The 27,341-nt window shown below is 41.3% G+C and overlaps 1 protein-coding gene across 5 annotated transcripts in view; it reads left to right on the top strand.

The window, feature by feature from the left end:
• The window catches only part of LOC123517154 (cAMP-dependent protein kinase type I regulatory subunit-like), a 240,909-nt gene that overhangs the window by 32,068 nt on the left and 181,500 nt on the right, over positions 1-27,341 (top strand). The window contains exons 1-2 of one of the 5 annotated variants that reach the window (XM_045277128.1): positions 21,178-21,299; positions 22,773-22,961. The exons of 1 other annotated variant lie outside the window; for it this stretch is intronic. In XM_045277128.1, coding sequence (XP_045133063.1) covers positions 22,941-22,961 — 21 coding nt within the window. In that variant the 5' untranslated portion in view covers positions 21,178-21,299; positions 22,773-22,940. Of the gene's footprint in view, positions 1-20,959; positions 21,107-21,177; positions 21,303-21,400; positions 21,509-22,772; positions 22,962-27,341 lie in introns of those variants that run through there. 3 more of the 5 variants (XM_045277129.1, XM_045277126.1, XM_045277123.1) reach the window with 3 other exon arrangements.

Here is a 27,341-nt window from a genome sequence, read left to right as displayed (position 1 = left end):
ACTCTTTGCTGATACCACTTCCTCACTCAAACTGTTCCAAGTCTCAACACATCTTTGCGGAAACTAAATTTTTAACATCTCTCAGACATCGTCCCTTCCTTAGTTTCTTACTATGCGATCTTGTGCTTCTAAAGTCATATTCTTCTCTCAGGATCAGTTTCTCATTATCCACTTCATCCATTCCGTTAATCAATTTATAAACTTGTATCAGATCCTCTCTCTCTTCTCTGCTCCAAGGTTGGTAGATCCATTGCCTTTAGTCTCTCCTCATATGCCATCCCTTTAAATTCTGGAACCATTCTTGTAGCCATTTTTGTAGTCTCTCTAATTTTCTTATGTGTTTCTTTTTATGGGAGTCCACACAACTCCTGCATATTCCAATCTAGGTCTTATTTTAGTACTTATCAATTTCTTCATCATTTCCTTGTCCATATAGTGAAATGCTACTCCAATATTCCTTAGCAAATTATACGTCTCTGAAAATTCTATCAATATGGCTAACCGGTTGATTATTTTCTTCCATTGTCACTCCCAAGTCCTTTTCCTTTTTACTTTTTCTAGTTCTACTCCATCTCCCATCTTATAGATTCCCACTGGTCGTCTTTCACTTTTCCCATTTCCATGACATGGCTTTTGTCCACATTGAATTCCATCTCCCATTTTTGCTCCATTTCCAGATCTTGTTTAAGTCTTCCTGTAGTATTTCACAATCCTCTTTTGTTTAATGACTCTGCACAGTTTCGCATCGTCCATAAACAGATTTATGTAGCTGTTCACTCCCTCTGGCATGTCATTTATATATACGAGAAAAAGTATTGGTGCCAATACTGACCCTGTGGCACTCCGCTGTCTACTGTTCTCCACTTGGACTTCATATCTTTAACTATCGTCCTTATTTCTCTCCCCTTAAGTAATTCTTCATCCATCTCAATGTGCTTCCTTTTAAGCCACCCTTCTCCTCTAACTTCCATAGTAATCTTTCATGTGGCACTTTATCAAAAGCCTTTTTTAGATCTAAATAAATACAGTCAACCCATCCCTCTCTCTCTTGTACTTTATCAACTATTCTAGAGTAGAAACTCAATAAATTTGTCACACATGACCGACCTTTTCTAAAACCAAATTGGCTATTTGATAATATTTTGTTGTCTTCAAGAAACTCGATCCATTGCTTCTTTATTACTTTTCACACATCTTGCATATTACACTAGTTAGTGATACCGGTCTGTAATTTAAAGGTTCTTCCTTCCTTCCGCTCTTATATATGGGAACCACCTCAGCTCTTTTCCACTCCACTGGCACTGTTCCATTTTCTATTGAGCATTTTATGATGTTGTATATTGGACTTGCTAGTTCTTCCCTACATTCTTTCAGTATTCTGCCTGAGACTTCATCCGGTCCCATTGCCTTTTCCTCATCCAATTCCGTCATCAACTTTTTATTTCAAGCTTGGTTACTTTAATCTCTTTCATATAGACAGTCTCTCTATTACCCTGTGGTCTTTCAAATTTGGATTCCTTAGTAAAGACCTCATGAAATTTACTATTTAACAGTTCTGCCATACTTTTGGGTCTTCCACCATTCCGTTTCTCCTTTTAACCTTTCTATTGTTTCTTTTTGTCTTATTTTTCCATTTATGAATCTGTAGAACAATTTTGGTTGTTCCTTACATTTTTCGACAATGTCCTTTTCATAGTTCTTTTCTTCTTCCTTTCTCACCTTAGCATATTCATTTCTTGCTGTTTTGAAGTTTTCCTTATTTTCTGGATTTCTGTTTCTTCTCCACCTTTTCCATGCTCCATCTCGTTTCTCCTTTGCCCTAGCACATCTTGCATTAAACCAATCTTTCTTTCCTTCTTCTTTAGGTCTATATTTCGGAACATATTCCTGACCCCAGTTTTGTATATTTCCAAAAATAAGTTATATTTCTCTTGAACCGTTAATGAGTTTTCCATCTCCTCCCAGTTTACGTTTTAAAATAGTTCTTGAGATTCTCAATATCAGCCTTTCTGTAATTTAATCGGTCTCCTTTGTATGATTCATCTCTATCTTCCTTTCCTTCTTCTATATCCATCTCTAATATTACATGGTCACTCTTTCCCAATGGGCACTTGTATCTTATATCATCGTTAATTGGTATATCCCTTGTAAAACTAGGTCTAATCTTGCCGGCTCATCGTTTCCTCTGAATCTTGTGTTTTCCTTTACTCTTTGGACCATCAAATTATCTATCATTAGGTTCAGGAATCTATCTCCCAGGCATCTTCCCCATACCACTTTCATAATTTTCCCAGTCTACCTCCTTACAGTTGAAATCTCCTATCAATATCACTTTTCTCCTTTCCTTAATGATTCTTGTAAGACTCCTTATTGTGTCATCTATCATGTCTCTATATTCTTGGTTAGTCCATGAGTTTGTTTTGGTGGCACATATGTTCCAATGATTGTTAACTCCTTTTGTTAATATGCATCTTAACATACAGTATTTCTGATTTTCCTTCCCCAAACTCCACTTGATTTACCACTATCTCCTTCCTTAACATCATCATGACTCCTCCTCCTCCTTTACCCACTCTCTCTCCTCCATATATTATACCTTTTATCTATGTCTATTTTATTGCCTCATTTAACTTTGTTTCCACCAGGCATACAATATCTGGTTCTTCTTTCTTTATGTAATCTCTTAATTCTAATTTACTAGATAAAATCCCATCTATGTTTGTATACATCATTTTTAATCTCTTGTTCTTATCATTTTAGTTAAACTTGCTCCATTCTTTTCTCTTCTTTCTCTTTTATATACCATTTCCTTATCCTGTCTCCTATAATTCTCCAAAAATGCCTTCTTCTCTCCTCTGACCTTTCATTATTTTTTCTCTTGCTTCTGCCACCAGTTCATTGTGTCTCTTCCTTTCCTCCTCGTTTCTATTTTTCTTTATATATATATCTTTGCAACCTTCTGTTTCTCTGAGTTTCGTTTTTCTATATAGTACTTCTTCTGCTGCTGCTTGTGATTTTAGTAATATCTTAATTGGTCTCACTGTTCCTTCTTGATATGGTCCCATTCTATGGATTTCTTCTACTTCCTCTTCTAAGTTCTGTCTATCCTCGTCATTCAGATGTTTTAGTAGGTCTTTTACTGATTTCATTTCGTCTTTTCCTTCTTGGTCTATATTTAACATTTTTTCTTTCAGTCCAAAAATAATTACACTTCTTTTTTCCGCAATTTCTCTTACTAAATTTTCTTTTTCTTGAGGACTCCTATCATTTTGCTTGTCATATTTTCATCTCTTTCTTTTAACTGTTCTTGAAATACTTCTTGAAATGATTCCTTGTCTTTCTTATCTTGGATTCTCCATGCTTGTACTTCTTTTTAATCACGTCTTGTACTCTTTCTTCTTCTTTGTTAACTAGATCTTTTAGCTTTTCTTTTTCTTTCTCGGCTTTACCGAGTCCTTCTTCCATCAATTTCTTATAGTTCGCTATTTGGACTTTTAATTCTTCATTTTCGGTTCTTAGCCTAGTTTCGTTTTCTTCCACTCTTTTATCCTTTCTTTCAATTTCTGGAGCTCTTTATCCTGTTCTTCATTCTCTTTCATTCCCATACTCTCCTTTATCAATTTATCTAATTTACGTTCGATAGTTAAGACTCTATCAAATAGTGAAGTTTGCGCCGTATCAAAGCCTTCAAATTCTCCTCCTCCCTCACCAACATTGTCATCATCAGCTTTCATTCTTTCCTTGTCACATACCTGCATTTAGATGGAATATCTTTCTCACTCATTATTATTTAACACTGTATTCATGAAAGGAAAAATGAGTCCACACTTATCACCCAGGCCACTGTAAACCCAAACAAAGGTAGTGTGTGTGTGTGTGTGTGTGTGTGTGTGTGTGTGTGTGTGTGTGTGTGTGTGTGTGTGTGTTTACCTAGTTGTATTACAATTCAAGTGCTCATCATAGTGTCCTGTCTCAATATCTCCATTACCTAAATTTTCTTTAAAGCTATCTTTTTTATATATATATATATATATATATATATATATATATATATATATATATATATATATATATATTATTCACAGTCAACCTCTATCCACTTCAGCTATCTTTTATTGCTATCATGCACCCATGAGCTGCTAAAATCTCATTATCCACCTGAGATCCTGTTATTCAAGCCATCTCATTCCATTCCACCATTAAGATGAAACACAGTCTCTAGTCTCTCCTACTAGACAGTGATAGCCAGATTCTGCCATTTTTGTCTCACATCCACCAATCCATGCCTCTTACCATCACCACTCCAAACCAATGATGCAAGACAGAACCATCTGTAAATGTTCTTATGAATGTTCAATGAGTTGATGTAATTTTTTTTTTAACCTTGACATGGTTTAATTGGAACCAATATTATACATTAATTTTGATATTATATTTTGTTTCAGCACCAATCTTTTTCACCATTAGTTGTTCAATTCTGCTATCTTTTTTATGTCACTATTTCCCCCAATTTCATCATTTTATTTTATTATATATATATATATATTTATATATATATATATATATATATATATATATATATTTATATTTATATTTGTATACAGTAAGTCCTCATTATCAGTCATATCTTCCTGAAAACCTTACCGTGTATCAAATCCTATCCAAACCCATTATAACATGTAATAGTAGAATGCTTCTATCACTCAAAGTCACCCATACAGAAATGTACATGTAGTCATTTTGTACTGAGCAAAGAAATCCTTTCACTTGCCATGTATTCTATCAGATGATGTTCCTCCAGACTACATATTTCATCCTTACTCATCTTCTGCTGAACACATAAGGCGTCTCTAGATAGGACTTTGTTTTCTTATATTTTCATCATAGATTTCTTGATAAATCTTGACACTTTTTTCTATGCCATGAACTACTTTGCTACTCCTGGCAGAATTTTGGTCACATTCCTTCAGGGTTTCCAGAGCTTTTTCGATACCACTGAGACATTGTCTTAGAATTTTGATGTCCAGGCCACGCACAGGTTCTTCTTTGTGTCCCTCTTTTTCTGCCTCCTGTGATGCCTTGTCTTTCTCTATAAGTTCATCATTTGAGAGAGGTTCAGCATGGCTTTCCAAAAGATTTTGAACATCATCATCATCATCAACTTCATCAAGCCAGCCCTATCACAGATTTACTATGTCATTTCTGATCCACATGTCTCATATAGCCTAAGTCATCCATTCTCCATACTTTATTCCACGCCAAGCTCATGGTAGACTTTTCACTTCTCCCAAGATGACTTGATATTATCTAAGGCTCTTGATGTTATACAACTTCCACCATTCTCTGATAGTCTTCCACCCATCTGTTTCCTTTATCAGTTGTTGCATGGTTCCCTCTGGTAGGCTTTAAATGTTTCCATAATTATTATGAATATATTTGTGCTTACAATAGACCCTTTAATATTCCATTTATTCATCTAATTAGTAATGCATGTAAGTAATATGTAATGCAGTTCAGAGGAAGAAGAGATCACTCCATTTTCCTTAAAGACAGTACTTATCATTCTATGATGTCATCACCCTGCTCTCCTCTCGGCCCTCTCATGACATGAGCGGATACTGTATCTGTGAATTTTTCTTACCGTATATCAATCATAGTAATCTCCAAATCCGTAACTGAATTTCCGGATAAAGAACTACCTATCAGGACTTACTGTATCAATTTCACCTCAATAAAACCATTTGTATTTTTTTAATAATTTCTCCTCTCTATGACAATGTTCTCGCAGTTTTTATAATTTCTTCATTTCATTTCTTACTTTTTTTTTTTTTGTGAGAAAAGCATTAGGTTATTGACAGACTCATTAATGTTCTTACATCTTGTTTGGTGCTCTGAAATGCTTCACTCTCTCACTGCACCTAATTGCAAGGTTACAGATATTTAACTGGGTTCTCTAGAGTTCTTTTTCTTGTATAAAAGGCTGAAGACGTCAGTTTTGAGGAGAGTTGATAAGACGAAAAGCTTTAGATTCCACCCTATGTAGAAGAGCAGTATGAATAGAGAAGCTCCCTACATGTGAAGAATACTCCATATTTGAGCGGATAAGACTCCTATACAGAGTTAACAGTTGGGGGGATGAAAAAAACTGGCAGAAATGCCTTAGAACGCCTAACTTCATAGAAAATGTTTTAACTAGAGAAGAGATGTGAAATTTCTAGTTTAGGTTATCTGCCAATTTTTTTTAAACATTGGTGTTCGTAAGTACCAACAGCAAACCCCCATGCCGTATCTCCTCTTACTAACTTATGAACGAGTTTTTTAAACTCGGGTAAGGAAACACAACCTAGTGTTGGTAAGATCTAGCACCATTGTGATGAGATAGGTAAGAAAGCATACCTTGAAATTGGTGCATGGGTGGGTTGTCTGCTGCAGCCCTATGTATTAAAGAAGCTGCAGATGCCATCAACTATGTAGCACACTCATTGAAAAGTTCTGGTCTCTTTACAAGGAAATAAATGAGTACCAAACTGGAGTTGTGCAATATGATGGGAAGGATGTAAAAGACTTTTTTTTTTTTTTTTTTAAATAAAAGGAACAAGTACAGAAATAATGTTTATTTGTCAAATGTATCTAGAAAATAACTGTTTGCACATGGTAACAGAGATGAATCTGTGAATTTTTGTTTGTGGGAGGTCTAACCTAGGTTAGAGTAGGTTGGTTTGATTAGGTGCATTAATTTCCAAAGCAATGGCCAGTTATAGCCAGATAAACACATTGAACATATATTTTCACAAATAAAATGTTGATAATAAGGGTCTGCCACACCATTAGTCTTTTACATTACCAAATGATAGCCTACAGCACAGCTACACTGCAAGAAAACTAAGCAACTAAAAACTCACTGTAGCCAAATGGAGGATGGTAACCCAGTCACTAAACCAGAAATTGAAATAATTGGGGTAGCACCAACTTGTTTATCAGACCAAGGATATGTTCTACACGTTGAAAATAATAACACACTCCTCATTACAGGGCTGGCTAAACTTTTCACTGCTACAGCCACATATTTTTTTATATATATATATATATATATATATATATATATATATATATATATATATATTTTTTTTTATATATATTTGTGTGTGTGTGTGTATTTACCTAGTTGTATTTCCTAGTTGTAGTTTTCAGGGCCTCTTTATCCATTGGTCCATTCCATATCAATTTATAACTTGTATCAGGTCTCCTCTCTCCTTCTTTGTTCCAGGGTTGGTAGATCCATAGCCTTTAGTCTCTCCTCATATGTCATCCCTTCAAATTCTGGAACCATTCTTGTAGCCATTTTTGTAGTCTCTCCAATTTCCTTATGTGTTTCTTTTTATGAGGGGTCCACACTACTCCTGCATATTCCAATCTGGGTCTTATTATAGTACTTATCAATTTCTTCATCATTTCTTTGTCCATGTAGTGAAATGCTACTCCAATATTCCTTAGCAAATTATATGTTTCTCTAAAAATTCTATCAATATGGCTTACTGGTTGATTGTTTTCTTCCATCGTCACTCCTAAGTCCTTTTCCTTTTTACTTTCTCCAGTTCTACTCCATCTCCCATCTTATAGATTCCCACAGGTCGTCTTTCACTCTTTCCCATTTCCATGACATGGCTTTTGTTCACATTGAATTCCATTTCCCACTTTTACTCCATTCCCAGATCTTATTTAGGTCTTCTTGCAGTATTTCACAATCCTCTTTTGCTTTATAACTCTGCACAGTTTTGTATCATCTGCAAACAGATTTATGTAGCTGTTCACTCCTTCTGGCATGTCGTTAATATAAATGAGGAAAAGTATTGGTGCCAATACTGACCCCTGTGGCACTCCGCTTTCTACTGCTCTCCACTTGGACTTCATATCTTTAACTACCGTCCTTATTTCTCTCCCCTCAAATAATTTTCTATCCATCTCAATGTGCTTCCTTTTAAGCCACCCTTCTCCTCTAACTTCCATAATCTTGCATGTGGCACTTTGTCAAACGCCTTTTTAAATCCAAATAAATACAGTCAACCCATCCTCTCTCTCTTGTACTCTATCAACTATTCTAGAATAGAAACTCAATAAATTAGTTACACAAGACCGTCTTTTCTAAAACCAAATTGGCTATTTGATATTAATTTGTTGTCTTCAAGGAACTCGATCCATTGTTTCTTTATTATTCTTTCACACATCTTGCATATTACACTAGTTAGTGATACCGGTCTGTAATTTAAAGGTTCTTCCTTCCTTCGCTCTTATATATGGGAACCACCTCAGCTCTTTTCCATTCTACTGGTACTGTTCCATTTTCTATTGAGCATTTTATGATGTTGTATATAGGACTTGCTAGTTCTTCCCTACATTCTTTCAGTATTCTGCCTGAGACTTCATCTGGTCCCATTGCCTTCTCTTCATCCAGTTCCTTCATTAACTCTTTTATTTCAAGCTTGGTTACTTTAATCTCTTTCATATAGATTCTCTCTATTACCCTGTGGCCTTTCAAATTTGGATTCCTTAGTAAAGACCTCCTGGAATTTATTATTTAATAGTTCTGCCATACTTTTGGGTCTTCCACCATCCGTTCTCTCCTTTTAACCTTTCTATTGTTTCTTTTGCCTAATTTTTCCATTTATGAATCTATAGAACAATTTTGGTTGCTCCTTACATTTTTCGACAATGTCCTTTTCAAAGTTCTTTTCCTCTTCCTTCCTCACCTTAACATATTCATTTCTCGCTGCCTTGAAGTTTTCCTTATTTGCTGGATTTCTATTTCTCCTCCACCTTTTCCATGCTCCATCTCTTTTCTCCTTTGCCCTAGCACACCTTGCATTAAACCAATCTTTCTTTCCTTCTTCTTTAGGTCTATATTTTGGGACATATTCCTGACTCCTGTTTTGTATATTTCCAAAAATAAGTTATATTCTCTTGCATCATCTCTGAGTTTTCCATCTCCTCCCAGTTTACGTTTTAAAATAGTTCTTGAGATTCTCAATATCAGCCTTTCTGTAATTTAATCGGTCTCCTTTGTATGAATCGTCTCTATCTTCCTTTCCTCTTCTATATCTATTTCTAATATTACATGGTCACTCTTTCCCAATGGGCACTTATATCTTATATCATCATTCATTTGTATACCCCTTGTAAAAACTAGGTCCAATCTCGCTCGTCGTTTCCTCTGAATCTTGTGCATTCCTTTACTCTCTGGTCCATCATATTGTCTATCATTAGGTTCAGAATCTTTCTCCCAGGCTTCTTCCCCATACCACTTTCATAATTTTCCCAGTCCACTTCTTTACAGTTGAAATCTCCTACTAATATCACTTTTCTCCTTTCTTTAACGATTCTCGTTAGACTCCTTATTGTGTCATCTATCATGTCTTTATATTCTTGATTGGTCCATGAATTTGTTTTGGTGGCACATATGTTACAATGATTGTTAACTCTTTTTATTAATATGCATCTTAACATACAATACTTCTGCTTTTCCTTCCCACATTCCACTTGGTTTATCACTATCTCCTTCCTTAACATTATCATGACTCCTCCTCCTCCTTTACCCACTCTGTCTCTTCTCCATACATTATACCTATTATCCAAGTCTATTTTGATTGCCTCATTTAGTTTTGTTTCAGCCAGGCATACAATATCTGGATTTTCTTTCTTTATGTAATCTCTTAATTCTAATTTACTTGATAAAACCCGTCTATGTTCGTATACATCATTTTTAGTCTTTTGCCTTTATCATTTTTAGTTAAACTTGTTCCACTTTTTCTCTTCCTTCTCGTTTATATACCATTTCCTTATCCTGTCTCCTAGAATTCTCCAAAAATGCCTTTTTCCTCTTCTGACCTTTCATTATTTTTTCCCTTACTGCTGCTGCCAGTTCATTGTATCTCTTCCTTTCTTCCTCATTTCTATTTTTCTTTATATAGATATCCTTGCAGCCTTCTGTTTCTCTAAGTTTTGTTGTTCTATATAATATTTCTTCTGTTGCTGCTTGTGATTTTAGTAGTATTTTAATTGGTCTCGTTTTCCTTCTTGATATGGTCCCATTCTGTTTATTTCTTCTACTTCCTCTTCCAAGTTCTGCCTATCTTCGTTTAGATTCTTCAGTAGGTCTTTGACTGATTTCATTTCTTCTTTTCTCTTCTTGGTCTATATTTTATATTTTTTCTTTTATTCCAAATACGACTACACTCTTCTTTTTTTGCAATTTCTCTAACTAGATTTTCTTTTGTCTTGAGGACTCCTATCATTTTGTTTGTCATATTTTCTTCTTTTTCTTTAAGTTGTTCTTGAATCACCTCCTGAAAATCAGCCTTATCTTTCTTATCTTGGACTCTCCATGCTTGTACTTCTTTTTTAATCACGTTCTGTACTCTTTCCTCTTCCTTGTTTACTAGATCTTTCAGCTTCTCTTTTTCTTTCTCGGCTTTACCGAGTCCATCTTCCATCTGCTTCTTGTAGTTAGCTACTTCCTTTTTAAGTTCTTCGTTTTCCGCTCTTAGCCTAGCTTCGTTTTCTTCCACTTTTTTATCCTTTCTCTCAGTTTTATAAACTCTTTTTCCTGTTCTTTATTCTCTTTCATTTCCATATTCTCCTTTATCAATTTATCTAGTTTACATTCAATATTCAACACTTTTAGTAGTAAAGTATACGCCGCATCGAAACCTTCGAATGCGCTGTCTCCCTCACCAACATAGTCATCATCAGCTTTCATTTTTTTTCCCTAATTTCATGTCTGCATTTGGATGGAATCTCTTCTTTACTCATGATTCCTTAATAATTGATTTCATGAAAAAAATGAGTCCACACTACCTGCCCAGGCCACTGTAAATACTGTACAACAGGTAAGTAGTGAAGATCAGCTGATTGTCTGAACGGCGCCAGTGCGTCCTTCCTCGACCGCATCTCGTGTGTGTGTGTGTGTGAGTGTTTTTGTGACTATTCTCGTAAGCGTATGACCTTCCAGTGAGCAACTGGCATTCTCCGGATGGTGATGAGTTTTTTTTTTAATTAATTAATTTATTTTTTTTATTCCATTGACCTATTACAGACAACTTTGATTGCATGTATGTCAAACAAGGGAGCATGCTGTCAGCCTCAGGATCGGGTCGGGTTTTTTCTTCAGGAGAACGCGTGGGAGGGTACTGCGTGCCGATCATGTTGGCAGAGTGGGTCAGGGAAGGAGCGGGGGGAAGCGCGGCGGAAATTGGCAGCAGCAGGTGTGAGGGAGCCACGCCCTTCTTGGTCGTTTTCAGATGCGGGGTGTGGCGGCGGTGACGGGTAGGGGGAAGGAACTATGTAAGGATTTCATACATGATGAGAGATGAGGGTCATTAGTGTGAGATGCAACTCTCGTTTGTCCTTGAGGAGTGGAAAGCTGTGCCGCCTTATTGCCAAGACCGTGGCACACAGTGCACACCTGGGGGGTGTCGTGGTCGTGAAGAGGCACAGCCGCACCGTGTGCGCCGCCCAGCTTGATGGCATAGCATGTTTGTCATATAGTTGGTTTGCACGTGCCTGAAAAGAACTGGAGGAGGGCCGTTTATGACATTCGTTACTCGCTGCTGTAATGAGTAAGATGGCAAATTAAGAGAACACACTGTAATGGACTTCAGTGTTGCAGTTGTGGTAGTGTTATTGTTGACATCGTTGTTGTCATCCTGTTTTTATGTATGTATGTAGTATGTGCGTAATACATGTTATGTACGGACGTACTGTGTGTGTGTGTGTGTGTGTGTGTGTGTGTGTGTGTGTGTGTGTGTGTGTGTGTGTGTGATTCACCTCGGTCGTCTGCTGGTCACCCATCCAGTCTTCCCCATTACGGAACGAGCTCAGAGCTCATAGACCGATCCTCGGGTAGGACTGAGACCACATAACACATTCCACACACCGGGAAAGCGAAGCCACAACCCCTCGAGTTACATCCCGTACCTATTTACTGCTAGGTGAACAGGGGCCACACATTAAGAGACTTGCCCATTTGCCTCGCCGCTTACCGGGATTCGAACCCGGCCCTCTCGATTGTGAGTCGAGCGTGCTAACCACTACACTACGCGGTGTGTAGTGTGTAATTCACCTCGATCGTCTGCTGGTCACCCAGCCAGTCTTTCCCATTACGGAGCGAGCTTAGAGCTCATAGACCGATCTTCGGGTAGGACTGAGACCACATCACACACAACACACACCGGGAAAGCGAGGCCACAACCCCTCGAGTTACATCCCGTACATATTTACTGTGAGGTGAACAGGGGCCACATATTAAGAGGCTTGCCCATTTGCCTCGCTGCTTCCCGGGACTCGAACCCGGCCCTCTCATGTGTGTGTGTTTGTGTGTGTGTGTGTGTGTGTGTGTGTGTGTGTGTGTGTGTGTGTGTGTGTGTGTGTGTGTGTAATTCACCTTGGTTGCCCGCTGGTCACCCAGCCAGTCTTCCCAATTACGGAGCGAGCTCGGAGCTCATAGACCGATCTTCGGGTAGGACTGAGACCACAACACACTCCACACACCGGGAAAGCGAGGTCACAACCCCTCGAGTTACATCCCGTACCTATTTACTGCTAGGTGAACAGGGGCTACACATTAAGAGGCTTGCCCATTTCCCTCGCCGCGCCGGGATTCGAACCCGGGCCTCTCGATTGTGAGTCGAGCTTGCTAACCACTACACTACGCGGTGTGTGTAATTCACCACGGTCATCTGCTGGTCACCCAGCCAGTCTTCCCCATTACGGAGCGAGCTCAGAGCTCATAGACCGATCTTCGGGTAGGATTGAGACCACACCACACTCCACACACCGGAACAGCGAGGCCACAACCCCTCGAGTTGCATCCCGTACCTATTTACTGCTAGGTGAACAGAGGCTACACATTAAGAGGCTTGACCATTTGCCTCTCCGCTTTCCGGGACTCGAACCCGGACCCTCTCGATTGTGAGTCGAGCGTGCTAACCACTACACTACACTACGCGGTGTGTGTGTGTGTGTGTGTGTGTGTGTGTGTGTGTGTGTGTGTGTGTGTGTGTGTGTGTGTGTTTCACTGTTTCACTGTTTGATCTGATCTGCTGCAGTCTCTGACGAGACAGCCAGACGTTACCCTACGGAACGAGCTCAGAGCTCATTATTTCCGATCTTCGGATAGGCCTGAAACCTGGCACACACCACACACCGGGACAACAAGGTCACAACTCCTCGATTTACATCCCGTACCTACTCACTTCTAGGTGAACAGGGGCTTGTGAAGCCAGCGCTCTAACCAGTGAGCTACCGGGTGTGTGTGTGTGTGTGTGTGTGTAGTGGCGAGTTAGATAGGCAAACAGATAAGTATAAATATGTACTTTAATACTGTTTTGTTGATAGTATTGATAAAAATTTGTGGAGTTCTTGAAAGAATTAAGGCAGATAGCTTGGGACCGCCACCACTGTCCTGATCACAGGAACCACCGTACAAGGAGGGAATATTCGTTCCTCATTACAACAATGAAGTAGGATCTGTGGCCAGGACCTAGACACTGTCCTACCTCGTCCTAGTGGATGAGGGGAAGTTGCTCTTTTGACCTGCCTTTGCTCCTCCCGAGGTCTCTCTCTCTCTCTCTCTCTCTCTCTCTCTCTCTCTCTCTCTCTCTCTCTCTCTCTCTCTCTCTCTCTCTCTCTCTCTCTCTCTCTCTCTCTCTCTCTCTCTCTCATATATATTTTTTAGACCAAGATGTAGGAAGGAAGAAAATAGAATGAGAAGAAGGTTACATAGTTTGTTTTGTTTCTCAGTTAAGCAAATGAAAACATGGAGATGGTGGCCAAGTGTGTGTGTGTGTGTGTGTGTGTGTGTGTGTGTGTGTGTGTGTGTGTGTGTGTGTGTGTGTGTGTGTGCAGCAGTATGTGTAAAAGTATACATAGAAGCATGCGAGGGAAGGAGTTGGAGGCCGCCAAGTTCAGTTTGAGGAGGGCAGTGCAGGCCATAACAACAGAAAAGGAACATTGAAGTACCGGGAAGCAAGAACGAATGGCGTGAGGCGGGAGGAATTCATAGGAGAAGCGGCTCTCACGTACACTGTTTACGATTCTTTTTCTTCCTTTCTTTTTCCTCTTGGTTTCAGCGTTGGCGGATGCTTGGCAGCCCTGCTCCTGCCAAGAAAGGCCTGGGCGGTATTGCTTAATGACTCATTTGTACAGTCATATTGTTCCCAAGACCACATTCTCTCTCTCTCTCTCTCTCTCTCTCTCTCTCTCTCTCTCTCTCTCTCTCTCTCTCTCTCTCTCTCTCTCTCTCTCTCTCTCTCTCTCTCTCTCTCTGATGTTTAACGCTCGGAAGTTAACGAAAAAAAAAGATACTGATCACCTCTATCTGGGTTTGGGGTTCTGAAGTTAGGTTTCGCGAACCCCCAAGGAATTCACAAGATTTCCAAGGATACTTAGATGACTGATCTACGTAATAGTATCCTTTGCAGTATCATTGCCTATTAATGTTAGTTATTAAATTAGCATTCCAGGAGTATACTTAGATGGTTGATCTAATAATATCCTTTGCATATTGAGTAAAGGCGTTTTCATTAGTCGCGTGGCTGGGTGCAAACGGAGTCAAACGGAGGCAAGTTTTAACAAACGTTTCCACAAGCCTCTCCAAAGTGTTTGCTTTCATTTGCCCGTGTTTATCAAACGTTTTTCAGCCAATCAATTAAGTTTATATATTGTGTGGCATACTGAATTAAGAGGACCAGAATAAAACGTAAATAAGTAAATTAATTAATGACCTGGTGGTTGCTAGTGACACGTTGCATCTATCCATCCTTGCTGTGGTTGTTGTCTGATTTCTCGCTTCTGGTCGTGACTTCGATATAATAGTGGAGTTATTTTTCTATTACTAAATGAATAAAATGATAAGATTGCTGCAAATCTGTATAGTATGAAGTAATGAATGATGGTGAAAGTCTATTTGCTAAATATTGCTGTAATTCAATTACATAGGCACCAGAAAGCTGCAGCCATACATATCCAGTGGAACAGCTTCAAAACCAACCCGCGCAGATCAAAACATTGTGTGTATTTCAAGGAATCAAGACCCGCTGTTTTTTTTAGGAATATCAGGTTGCTCGACCTTCGCCTATACAAAAGATGAAGCACTAATGGCCAATAATACTCCTCCTCAAGTAAATCTTCAAACTCCTCCATGTCGCTGCTGTGTTTATATCTATCTTGATCACGGTGCTCGTTCCATCGACTTGTATGTACGTTAACTTTTTCCAGGGATTGAGAATACATTCGTTTGGCAACAGTGACGGTGTCTGTTCAGTGTAGACACTGGAGCGTTTGCACTTCCCCTTACACTACAGAAAACGCTTTTAGTATTAGCGACTAAATTAACATTCTGCTCTATGTCAGATCAGTGAGAGTTCGGGTAGATCATGGGATTCTTAACAAGAAAAAAGATTGAGAACCCCCAATCTAGGTCATGATGGACGTGTAGCGTCTGAATCCTGCCATGTAGAAGGGAATCCTCCTATGTCGTAAGGAAGCATAACATGCTGGGGTCTTTTTTTATTTTTTTATTATGACGCCCCCCGACGGTCGTACAGACTAGTGTTCTGCGATTGCATACGACTGTCTTAACGTTTGGGAGCATTTCAGTGCAAGAAGGACATGCAAAACGAAGGACGTCCACCTTCGTGGGGGTCTGAAGGTGGATGTTTTTTCCCCCATCTTCGTCACCGTGCTCCACCACCACAAAGGACGACTCGTAGTGTGAAGAGGCGGTAAATTTTTTATTCTGTTGTCATAAAGGTGAGCGAGAAACGCGTTATACGTATGCTATGTCTAAGTAAATCACCTGGAATACAGTTGCAGCGGGTAGCTTACAATTGGTAGTCTGGCTGACAGATGCTTCCTGACGGGGCTGACTCGTCTCCACGCCAGTCACCCAACACTTGCCACGGGCTTACTGTAGCGGGATGGAAGTCAGTGCTTAGGGTTCATCACATATGAAAGTGCTTTTATTTATTTATTTGTTTATTTATTTATTTATTTATTTATTTATTTATTCATTATGTATTATTATTATTATTTTTTTTAATACTAGGCGTTACCATGAGCACAAAACATTAGTGTGCGTGTGCCTGGCATGACTCTGTCCATCTGATATTGTACCGGAGCTTAGCATAAACTGTACATCTCCGAAAATGGCTTCCTTTCGTCCCGAAGTTGTGGTGTCCTGTCTCCTCCAGCTGGTGCGTCACGCGGCCCGGTTACGCACTTCACTCGCTCATGCTGCGGCCCTTCGTCAGAATCTGCGTCCTGCACACTGCAAGCCCATTTTCAGGCGTGCATCTTTGCGAATCCCTATGTGGCATGAAGAGAGGTTTGAGGGAAACTTCCTATGAACTGGTGAAGGCTCTCCTGACCATGAATGGCATGCTTGTGTTGGGAAGAGTGTCAATCTTATTCCTCAGTGTTTCCATGAGAGAAGAGCAACTGAGTTGCTACCAACTAGCCTGTCTATTGAAGTACCTATTTGTTGTTGTTGTTGTTGTTGTTTTGTTATTATAATGATGACAAAGACAATCTTAAGCTGACGTTCATTTAATTCACTATATTTATTGTAACGTGTGTGTGTGTATGTGTGCGTGTGTGTGTGTGTGTGTGTGTGTGTGTGTGTGTGTGTGTGTGTGTGTGTGTGTGTGTGTATGCGTGCGTGTGTGTGTGTGTGTGTGTGTGTGTGTGTGTGTGTGTGTGCTTGCTTGCTTGCTTGCGTGCGTGTGTGCGTGCGTGCGAGTGATGTCAAGCGTGGGAGACACCAGCGATGCCCGGCAAGTAATCCTTAAGGAATATGTATGGGGTGTTGCTCAACATTTATATATTAACAGCTTAGGTATGAAAGCTAATGAGTTGATTGTAAGTGGTGCGCCAAGAATTAAGGTATCTTCACCGGGATGAGCAAGACGTGGGTCGCTAAGGTCACCCACTTGTGGGGACACGTCGCTCCTTGCATATTCGGAGGTCACTCAGAGAAAAAAAAAAACAAATCAAAAGTAAGATTAGTGTCTAGTTATTGTTGGAGCTTCAGGCAACCCTTCCTGCAGTGCCATGATGCTTCAAGTTATGCAATGGTAATGAGCGCGGTCAAACAGGAAAGCATGACAACGACAGTGACCGAAAGTTTCCATTAGGCTGACTAAGCATTTGCGAATCCTAGAAACTGTCATAGATGTACCTTTTCCCGTGTTCGCCCCAGTTTTGTCCATGGGTGATCCCTCTTTGTATGACATAATGCTGACTGGAATGACTAATTGACAGCGATCCTGCTCCCTGCTATATGCAGACGTAGCTCGTGACACAACACACACAGTGCTGACTCATATGCAGTACCACCAGTAACATTAAGTTCAATAAGTAGACGAGTAAACAAAAGGTACAGTGGATGGGAAGCATTATGCTATCTCGTATACAGCATCATGGCTCAGAGAGGAATAGCACGCTGAGAGTCGCTAATCCTTACGTAGCGTGGCGGGTATTGTAATTAACGGATGGTATGTTAGTGGCGGGGAGACATGTTTTATTATGTTTTGTCAATTTATTTATTTTCTTATGTTTTGTGTGTTTGTACTTGGTTGCAAGATAATTATCGTTGAAGCTTTGCGGGGTTCCTGTTATAGTAAAAGATTAATTTTATTATGAATAGAAATTTGAATTATATATATATATATATATATATATATATATATATATATATATATATATATATATATATATATATATATATATATATATATATATATATATATATATATATATATATATATATATATATATATATATATATATATATATATATATATATATATATATATATATATATATATATATATATATATATATATACCATATGGTGATAATATTGATTGATTAATTTTTGTTTTTATGTAAGAGGGGAAATCTGAACAAGGGTAACAAAAACGATTAAACAAAAAAGGCCCACGTTGATGTCAGTCCCCGAACAGGCCAGAGAAAGTTAGCCTAAAGAAAGGGATAATTGTCTTGAAACCTCCCTCTTCAGGTCATAGGAAAATGAAAATACAGAAGCAGGTAGGGAGTTCCGGAGTTTAACAGAGAAAGGGATATTTAGAATACCGATTAACTTTTGCATTAGAGAGATGAACAGAATAGGGGTAAGAGAAAGAAGAGTCTTGTTCAATAAGGCAGCAGGAGGAGGGAGGCTGCAGTTAGCAAGATCAGAAGAGCAGTTAGCATGAAAATAGCGGTAGAACGTGACGTGCGTGTTTCCGATGTGGAACAGAATGGCTCACTATACCATTGATTAGAGGGTATCAGATTTGTCTTGCTGATGTGCCTCGTGTTCACAATATTGCTTGGTTTGCGATGCATAAGGATTCTCCAGCAAGGATCATCGTTGTCGCTCAAGCTGTAATGGGTTTGCCGTTTTTTTTATTTTTTTATTTTTTTTTTTCCGTGACCTGCGAACCTCCGCTGCAGCTTTTTCCCTGTGTCGCATTGTGTTTAGACCTCAGCTGTCGTCACCCTCACATTGCTAACGTTGCACTCTGACAGGTATGTACTTGATGCGTGCTTCTGGAAGTTAATTCTTGGGCCAAAATTCATGTCAAGAATAAAAGGGAAGAAGTGAATGTCAGGTCACGTCAAAAAGCACGGTGTTTGAGGTGTAATGTGTTGACTTCACGGCTAAACGGCAACACAAGAGGTGGAGGTGCGCGAATCAAGTTTACTGGCATAACTTTGCAGAGATTGGCACTGCCGTGAGCCATGGAGAAGTTTGGAGGAAATGTGTTTTCATCTGTGGATGTTTTGACGTGCTGATCATTGTGATGATTTCTGTCAGAAGTTAAGTACCTAGCATGCAGCTTCCTTGGTGTGCATAACTCAGGGATACGTTCACGACTCACATTTTTGGTACACATGGAGGCTGCCAGCACTCGTGTTTGGGTAACGATATTGCGAGCCTGCCTGGCCTGCACTCACTCGCACATGTTTTTTCAGGCATTTACTGGTTGAAAACTTAGAATCTATGTCTCTTAGGTTGTGTTTAATGTGGTCAGGGAAATGTTGCCTCTCAGCTGTGCCCGCTGATCCCCTCTTGCTTCTGCTGTATACACACACACACACACACACACACACACACACACACACACACACACACACACACACACACACACACACACACACACACACACACACTGGCTTCGCAAGCCAGAGGACTGGGGTTCGATTCCCCGGCCGGGTGGAGATATTTGGGTGTGTCTCCTTTCACGTGTAGCCCCTGTTCACCTAGCAGTGAGTAGGTACGGGATGTAAATCGAGGAGTTGTGACCTTGTTGTCCCGGTGTGTGGTGTGTGCCTGGTCTCAGGCCTATCCGAAGATCGGAAATAATGAGCTCTGAGCTCGTTCCGTAGGGTAACGTCTGGCTGTCTCGTCAGAGACTGCAGCAGATTAAACAGTGAATTACACACACACACACACACACACACACACACACACACACACACACACACACACACACACACACACACACACACACACACACACATTATTGCTGTTGTGTAAGTTGTTCAGATAGAATATAGGAAATGTTCAGAGTTGTATCCATTTTTGATTGGAAAGTGTGAAAAGAAGCATCATGAAGTGTGTTGTCGCCGGCAGAATGAGGCTCAGTGACAGTTGTGCAAACACCCGAGTCATTCCTTCACCGGTGAACCTTCTTCGTGGAGTGACGCTTTTCTCTAGCTTTGTGAAGACCCGCTGCCAGACTTTATTAGAGATAACGAGAGAGAGAGAGAGAGAGAGAGAGAGAGAGAGAGAGAGAGAGAGAGACCATCTTACGTGTTCCCGCGGACATGGGCATCGCAGAGTTGCATATTCCCGCATAACGGGACCACCGTCCCCGCTGCGCCCTCTCCCCCCTAAAAAAAAAAAAAAAAAAAAATCGATACCTGTTGGGTAGTACGTGGCGGCGGGTTCATGTGTTCATGTGAGGGCGGCGGCTTGGCGCACTGCAGAAGGTAGTAAGGTTCAGCGAGAATCCTAACCTGGACCTCGGGAGTCAGGGGCATCACCAGCATGAGCTGCACTGCGCCAGCTAATGAGCTCAGTTTTGCTGCGGTAGCGTGACGTCAGCGGCTCCACCGTTGAGCTGCACAAGGGCGAGATCAATGCTGGCGGGCCGTCGCATCCGCAACGAGACTCATCTCGTTCAGTCAGCACTGCTTTTTCCCCGAAGGGTGCAAAGGTAATTCATCTTAACGTCTCTCGCAGCGCCACGCCATCTCAAGCGCAGTAGAGGCGCGTCATTTCACATCCTGCAAGGGTTCATCATGTCCGGGTAAATCTGATCCCCTCGTTACCTGTGCTTTGTGGCGCCACTCATGTGCGGCTGATGTGCACGGCGTCGCTGTGGCCTCGTGCAGGGACGCGGCTCTGCTTTAGGTGGCACAGTGCGCTTTTTGTTGTGTACGTGACTTCACCACCCTGAAATTAGACTCATCTACTTCATTTAGCTTGGCTCCGTTCAGTCTCTCTCTCTCTCTCTCTCTCTCTCTCTCTCTCTCTCTCTCTCTCTCTCTCTCTCTCTCTCTCTCTCTCTCTCTCTCTCTCTCTCTCTCTCTCTCTCTCTCTCTCTCTCTGGACTGGATGATTGTGCAACCTCCCAAAGTCCTTTACTTTATAATTAAGACGCCAAATTTTTCTAGCGGCACGTATTCGTGAGCCATTTCTGTATCATGAGAGTCATATTATTTTTAAACTCACATGAAGTCATCGAGTATTTAGTCTATTCAGTTTAAACTCTTCTGTCACATACTTGTATGATGTGAACAAGTTTAGGCCACTAAAATACTCATGACTTTATCTTGACTTTAATATTATGCTGAATTATAGGGAATGTTTTTGGCGGAGTGCCGGTGGGAGGGGTCTCATGCCCCATAGATGCGATTTGTGATGCTTGTGTGTGATCTTAAGTGGTGTGTCACAGGCCGGTGGGAGCGATGGAGAGTGAAGGTTACCGCCTCTCCTCCGAAGGGCGATTGTGATAAAGAGGGACTGGAGTATCCTATCGCAGTAAGTTTTGGCCTTATTCAAGAGTGATGGTGGGAGGCGGCAAGAAATCCCAAGTTGGCATCTGGTTGGTTTTATGGTCCCAGTTAACGCCGGGTTCTTTTAGGGGTGTTAGTCTTTGGCTTCGCTGCTGAAGGAGAGACCTGCAACGAGTTGTGCTGTGTCCCTAGTAACCGTCGCTGTAGAGTGGCAGAAGGTGGTAATATGCTGGTCCGCACCGCTGGGAAAGTGTTGTCGTACATTGTGATGTGTGGTGTGGTGCGTGTGTGGAATAACTGGCGCGTGTCGGGGTGACTGGGGCGTCCTGAATCCGAGGAATCATGTGGCAGTAGTCTGCCCTCGACCCTCGCCGGGCCAGCACGCGCCGACTGGCTCTTGATCACGCCCCCTCGCTTCTCGCACCGCGTAATTTCACGTCATTACCTCACTTGTTATTGCCTCGATAATTTATCGTGTGGACACTCCCATTGCAGTCACTTTGACAGCGTCGCACGTAGCAGAAGGGTCTGCGTCCAGTATTTTCTGTGAACGTATTAAAACCATGGATGAAATCGTAATTGTTTAATTCTTCAGGTGCACCTGATTGTTATGTATGGGATTGAAGAGATCCCAGATTCACCTCATCCTCACTGACTGACTGTGACAAAATAGCCGGTGGCGGTCAGTGTGGTCACAGAAGCGGGCAAGGAGCTTAGTGTTGTGTACAGTGCTTCACAGGTGCCTTTCAGGTCCTCAAGAGGTTGCATCCCTCCACTTCTCTGGTGTCGGTGTTAGCGGCACCCCGGGGAAGGCAGGCGTTGTAGTTGTGAGCCTGAGTGGCCGGGCAGGTCAAGTGGCCATAAGAGACGTAACCATCCCAGCGTTCGTCCCTTCCTAACCTTGCATTCCCGCGACCTTTATCTCATGCGCGCTCTCTCGCTGTGGTAGACTGAGGGTTGGGTGTCGGGACTGTGCTGTAGGTTAGTATTAGGCTACCATTGATGAGTATCGTGGCGAGTCTGATCAAATGACTATGAAAGAACAACAGTCGCTTTTGTGAGGCTTTAACGTTTTCCTGGTGTTGCGCGCAGCCTGTCAAGCCTGCTGTAATGGTTTTTTCATTTCTGTGGAGAGACTAAAGGTGGTAGTAGGAGTTGTATTATTTAGTTTGCTAATTAATGCGCTTTGTGGGAGCGTCCCTCATCCTTTGTAGGGGGCAGCTTGTAAGGCCGTCATTCAACCATCTCACTGCCAGAGAAATTTGACCACAGCTGTAGTGGATTGCATCGTGGCATAACTGTGTGTGTGTGTGTGTGTGTGTGTGTGTGTGTGTGTGTGTGTGTGTGTGTGTGTGTGTGTGTGTGTGCATGTGTGTTTGTACATGTGTGTGTCAGAGAGAGAGAGAGAGAGAGAGAGAGAGAGAGAGAGAGAGAGAGAGAGAGAGACGGGCTTGTTATATTATGAGTTAGTTCTATCAGATCAGTTGATCAGTTCGGTTGGTAAAGGGCGGACGGCAGGTAATAGCTATGAACATACATGGCGGTTGCACCGAGCGATGTGGTAACCCAATGGCCGAGGCTGGCGCTCCTGTGATGCACAACGCAAACCACATCAGAATAATTACTTGGACTGCCGAGAGAGAAACATTCATGTGATTCTGACCTCGTGCGTGTATTATCCCCCCGTGCAGGTGAATAGAGCCTTAATTGCAAGTTACTTCAAGAACTTAACATCCTGAGTGGAAGTGACCAGTGAGTGACGGAGTTAAGTCGGCCTGTTTGGCGTCTTGCCCCACTGGCCGGTCCTGTCCTTAGTTGGTTGAGGCGAAGTGGTGCGTGATTACAGGCTGGCAGACACCATGGGCAACTCAGACAACGAGGTGAGTGGCGGGATTGTTGCACTAGTAGAGTGCACCTTTGTTCCAGGATGGTGTGCTTGCGCTTAGGGATAGCCGCTGCTTCAGGCCCTGCGCGGTACACGGATTGGGACCTGGAGGGAATACGCGGCGGCAGGATGGGAAGAGAGTATAGTGGTGGTGCCTGTAAATGATGGATGGGGCTTATCTTGACCATGCCGGATGTGGTCAGGCTGTCATATCTGCGCGCGCGCACACACACACACACACACACACACACACACACACACACACACACACACACACACACACACACACACACACACACATATATATATATATATATATATATATATATATATATATATATATATATATATATATATATATATATATATATATATATATATATATATATATATATATATACACACACACACACACACACACACACACACACACACACACACACACACACACACACACACACACACACACACACACACACAATTACAATTTATATATATATATATATATATACTAAAGTATATATATATATATATATATATATATATATATATATATATATATATATATATATATATATATATATATACACACACACACACACACACACACACACACACACACACACACACACACACACACACACACACACACACACACGAATTATTACAATTTAGCGCAGTATTCATCTAAGGAAAGCCGTTTCATAGTGCATTCAGTTGGTTGTGATAGATGTGATGTTTGACTAAAGTTCGATGCGAAGAAAGGAAAGAATGCAAACAGTAGTGGTAGACATATGAACATAAGAACATACAGTGGCACTCTCCTCTCCTCATGTTTGGATTTTTCTTTGTATTCCTCTAGTTTATTATACTACTACTACTACTTCAACCTCTTTACATTCACCTACTCACAGCTTGCAGAATGTTTGTGCTAACACTAACTGTACATCTTGGAGAAAAGCAACTGCAGATCATCCCTCCCAGCTTCTCTTAGCCTCTTCCACCTGCCCCGAGAGAGTGTCCAGTGTGTGTGATTCACCACGGTTGTCTGCTGATCACTCAGCCAGCCTTTGCTATTACGAAACGAGCTCAGAGCTCATAGACCGATCTTCGGGTAGGATTGAGACCACAACACACACTCCACATACCGGGAAAGCGAGGCCACAACCCCTCGAGTTACATCCCGTACATATTTACTGCTAGGTGAACAGGGGCCACACATTGAGGCTTGCCCATTTGCCTCGCCGCTTCTCGGGACTTGAACCCGGGCCCTCTCGATTGTGAGTCGAGCGTGCTAACCACTACACTGTGTGTGTGTGTGTGTGTGTGTGTGTGTGTGTGTGTGTGTGTGTGTGTGTGTGTGTGTTTGACTTAAATGCACATTGGGTCGTATACAAGTTTATGTGTGGTACCTCAGTCTCCTTGAGAAAGGACAATGAGGAGCCTTGGGGATTTTGTGAGTCATGACAGGTGACATAAACCTTCATAATATTACCCTTCACAAAAGGCAAGATTGTTGTAGTATACGATTCATATGAGTGTTGAAGTAATTTGGATGTTTGGTGTGAATTTTAGTGCGGTGTTAGGCTGAGAAACATAAAGCAGTGGTTCCCAACCTTTTTTTTTTGTCCCGTTTCCCCTTTTCCAGTCACTTTTTCACCTGTGGACCCCTACAACGAAATAGGTTAAGCGGGCCACTCATGACCATACCATGGGCCAAATTTGTCACGTTGGCCGTGAGTTTGACACCCCTGATACCGTTAGCTAATGTAGAGCAATTCTAGCATTTAAGCATTCAGTTTAAGGATTGTGTACAGTAGTATGAATTTTATTCTGAGCCGCATGTCTCCTAATTCCAGTATAATAAATTTATAAATAAGTAGAATCTCTATGGACCTCTTGAAATTCTTCCATGGATCCCTGGTTGGGAACCACTGCAATAGAGAAATTGTCAATAGGAAAATTGCATAATATGGCTTCACTCACGATGATTGGTAGTGTAGTTACTTGGCGTGGTGAGTTAGCGACCATGAAAGCAGCGGCACGAAATAGCAAGTGATTATGCTCAGCACTATGGCAAAGACGAGGTACTGAAATTTGAGGAAAGTGAACGCTAAGAAAACTTTCAACTCCACTAGTGGCCGGTGTTCAATAACAGCTATAGTGGGGTAGCTGGGGGCGCCCTCTTATAAGGGAGGTGTGCACACTCGCTACACAGCTAGGCTGAGGCCACTGTAGTGCGAGACTTACCAGGAAAATGAACGCGCGCGCGCGCGCGTGTGTGTGTGTGTGGAGGAAATAGAGAGCTTTGGGTGTGGAATCCTTACTAACAATACGGCGTGAATGATAAGCTGGTGTTGCATTAATTCGTTTGTATTTTTACAGGATTGAGTTAAGCTTGCACTGTCCCTCTTCTTGACACCAGATTATGCTGGTGGTGTATTTATTTGTGTGCATCTTGACATGAGTAACTCAGGCTTGCTTTTTTTTTTTTTTTTCGAACAATAAATCGTTATATTTGCTTTGAACTTATTACTGTAATTGGAAATGGTATTTACGGATCTTTCTTATTTCCTCTCGTCTGAATTTCTTACCATTTTTAACGTTGAATGTGTAGCGTATTTTTTTTTTCTTTTAACACTTTTATAAATATTAATAGTATCTGTGGTGCTGAGATGGTTGGCGCTGGTGTTGTGTTATCAAGATGCTATAAGTTATTTAGCGAGGCTGTAGCTAGTAGCCTGGCGTCAATATGATTCAGGTTACCCAGGGAAGTTTGTCGATGGTAATGTGATGTAAAGATGCTGTATTGGATTACTGAAGGAAATTTGTAGCTGGGGTCGTGGCGTCAATGTGCTGCTTTAGGTTACTTTTCGACGGTTGTTGGTAAGATGGTCGTCAAGATTGCTTTTGGTGACTTTGATTGCCACCTGTTACACCTTTCCCTAATTTACAGTCACTGAGGCATCTTTACTTGTTCTACAGCTAGATCTAGTCTGAACTCAGAAGAAACAACAAAATGTATCCTTTTACATTGCTAGTTTTCTTGTAGATGCTGCCAAAAATTTCACGCGTTGCTTCTGATGTTGCTGATTGTTCCGTGTTGCAGTGAAGGAACTGAGGAAGCTAGTCGCTGGTGTGATGTGGTGGCAAGAAAGTGTGTTAGATTACTTGAGACCGTCTGTCATGGTCTGCCTCGTCGATTAGAAGCACCACGTTCCGCTAACCCCATTTAGAAGGGTTGCAAGTTGGACGGGAGGAGTGCCGGAAGTGTCACCCCACCACTGACAAATGACGGGAGGTGTATTAGCAGAGTTATGGCCGTGTGAATAGCAAGGGGTGGAGTGGCTCAGATGATGATTGATAACTTGGATTAAATGGATGACAAGTGGCGATAGACCACCAGGAACACTTAGCTATCACTGGCGCCCTAGATACTGGGGTTGGGTAGCAGTCTAGCAGTTGATCAGTAGTCTGTGCTGGTGAAAACACGACAGGTAGATGAAGGCAGGCAGTCGGTCTGTCTCCACTGGTGATAACACAACGGACAGGTGAAGGGAGGCAGTCAGTCTGTTTTTACGCTAATGACTGCACGACAGATATAAATGAAACGTAGACACGAGAGACGAGCTGTAATTATAATGGTTATCATGAGAGAGAGAGAGAGAGAGAGAGAGAGAGAGAGAGAGAGAGAGAGAGAGAGAGAGAGAGAGAGAGGTTCATTTTCCCTCCCCGAGCTGTCAGCGGAGGATGCATTTTCTGATAACTGAGAGGATGGCAAGGCTAAAGGAAGATGGCTTTTAGTCGCCAGGGTTTGGGGGACATTCACGGTAGTGGTGGTCAGGTGTCAGGAAATTGTTGTGCCCTTGAAACATTCTGCCTACAGACTTCCTAAACTTATTTGAGGCACAGAAGGGGAAAAAAAATGTAGTTAAGGTAGTTTGAGAAATTCTTGTTGCCCAGTTTTTCTCTTTCCTTTCTTACTTTCCCTCAGTATTTTGTAAGTTTTTTCTTGCTTTCTTCTTTCTTTTTCTTTGTTTATTATTTTTGTTTCATTATGTCTTTCCAGTTGTTTACGGGGAGGAGAAAAGGAGAAAAAGGGAAAGGTAATATGAAAGTACGGAATAACATGCAAAACAATGCACAACACAAGACACCTTCGTTATAAGATAAGCACATGAATGAACTCCCCAAAAAAAAAATAAAGTAAATAAACATCTATAATGAATATTAGGAGAAACCTTGTGCACGTATTGGCAGTGAAGGGGTATGTTGAAAGCAATAATCCAAGCAACACAAGCAACAGCAGCAAGAGATGGAGAAAGGAGGAGGAGGTGACCTGTGCTTCGTGCCACCTTTCTATTATTCACAGTCA

Source organism: Portunus trituberculatus, chromosome 41 (genome assembly GCF_017591435.1).
Source record: "Portunus trituberculatus isolate SZX2019 chromosome 41, ASM1759143v1, whole genome shotgun sequence".
Taxonomy (NCBI): Eukaryota; Metazoa; Arthropoda; class Malacostraca; order Decapoda; family Portunidae; genus Portunus; species Portunus trituberculatus.
The sequence above is the reverse complement of the archived record's forward strand: the minus strand, read 5'-3'. Positions and strand labels throughout refer to the sequence as shown.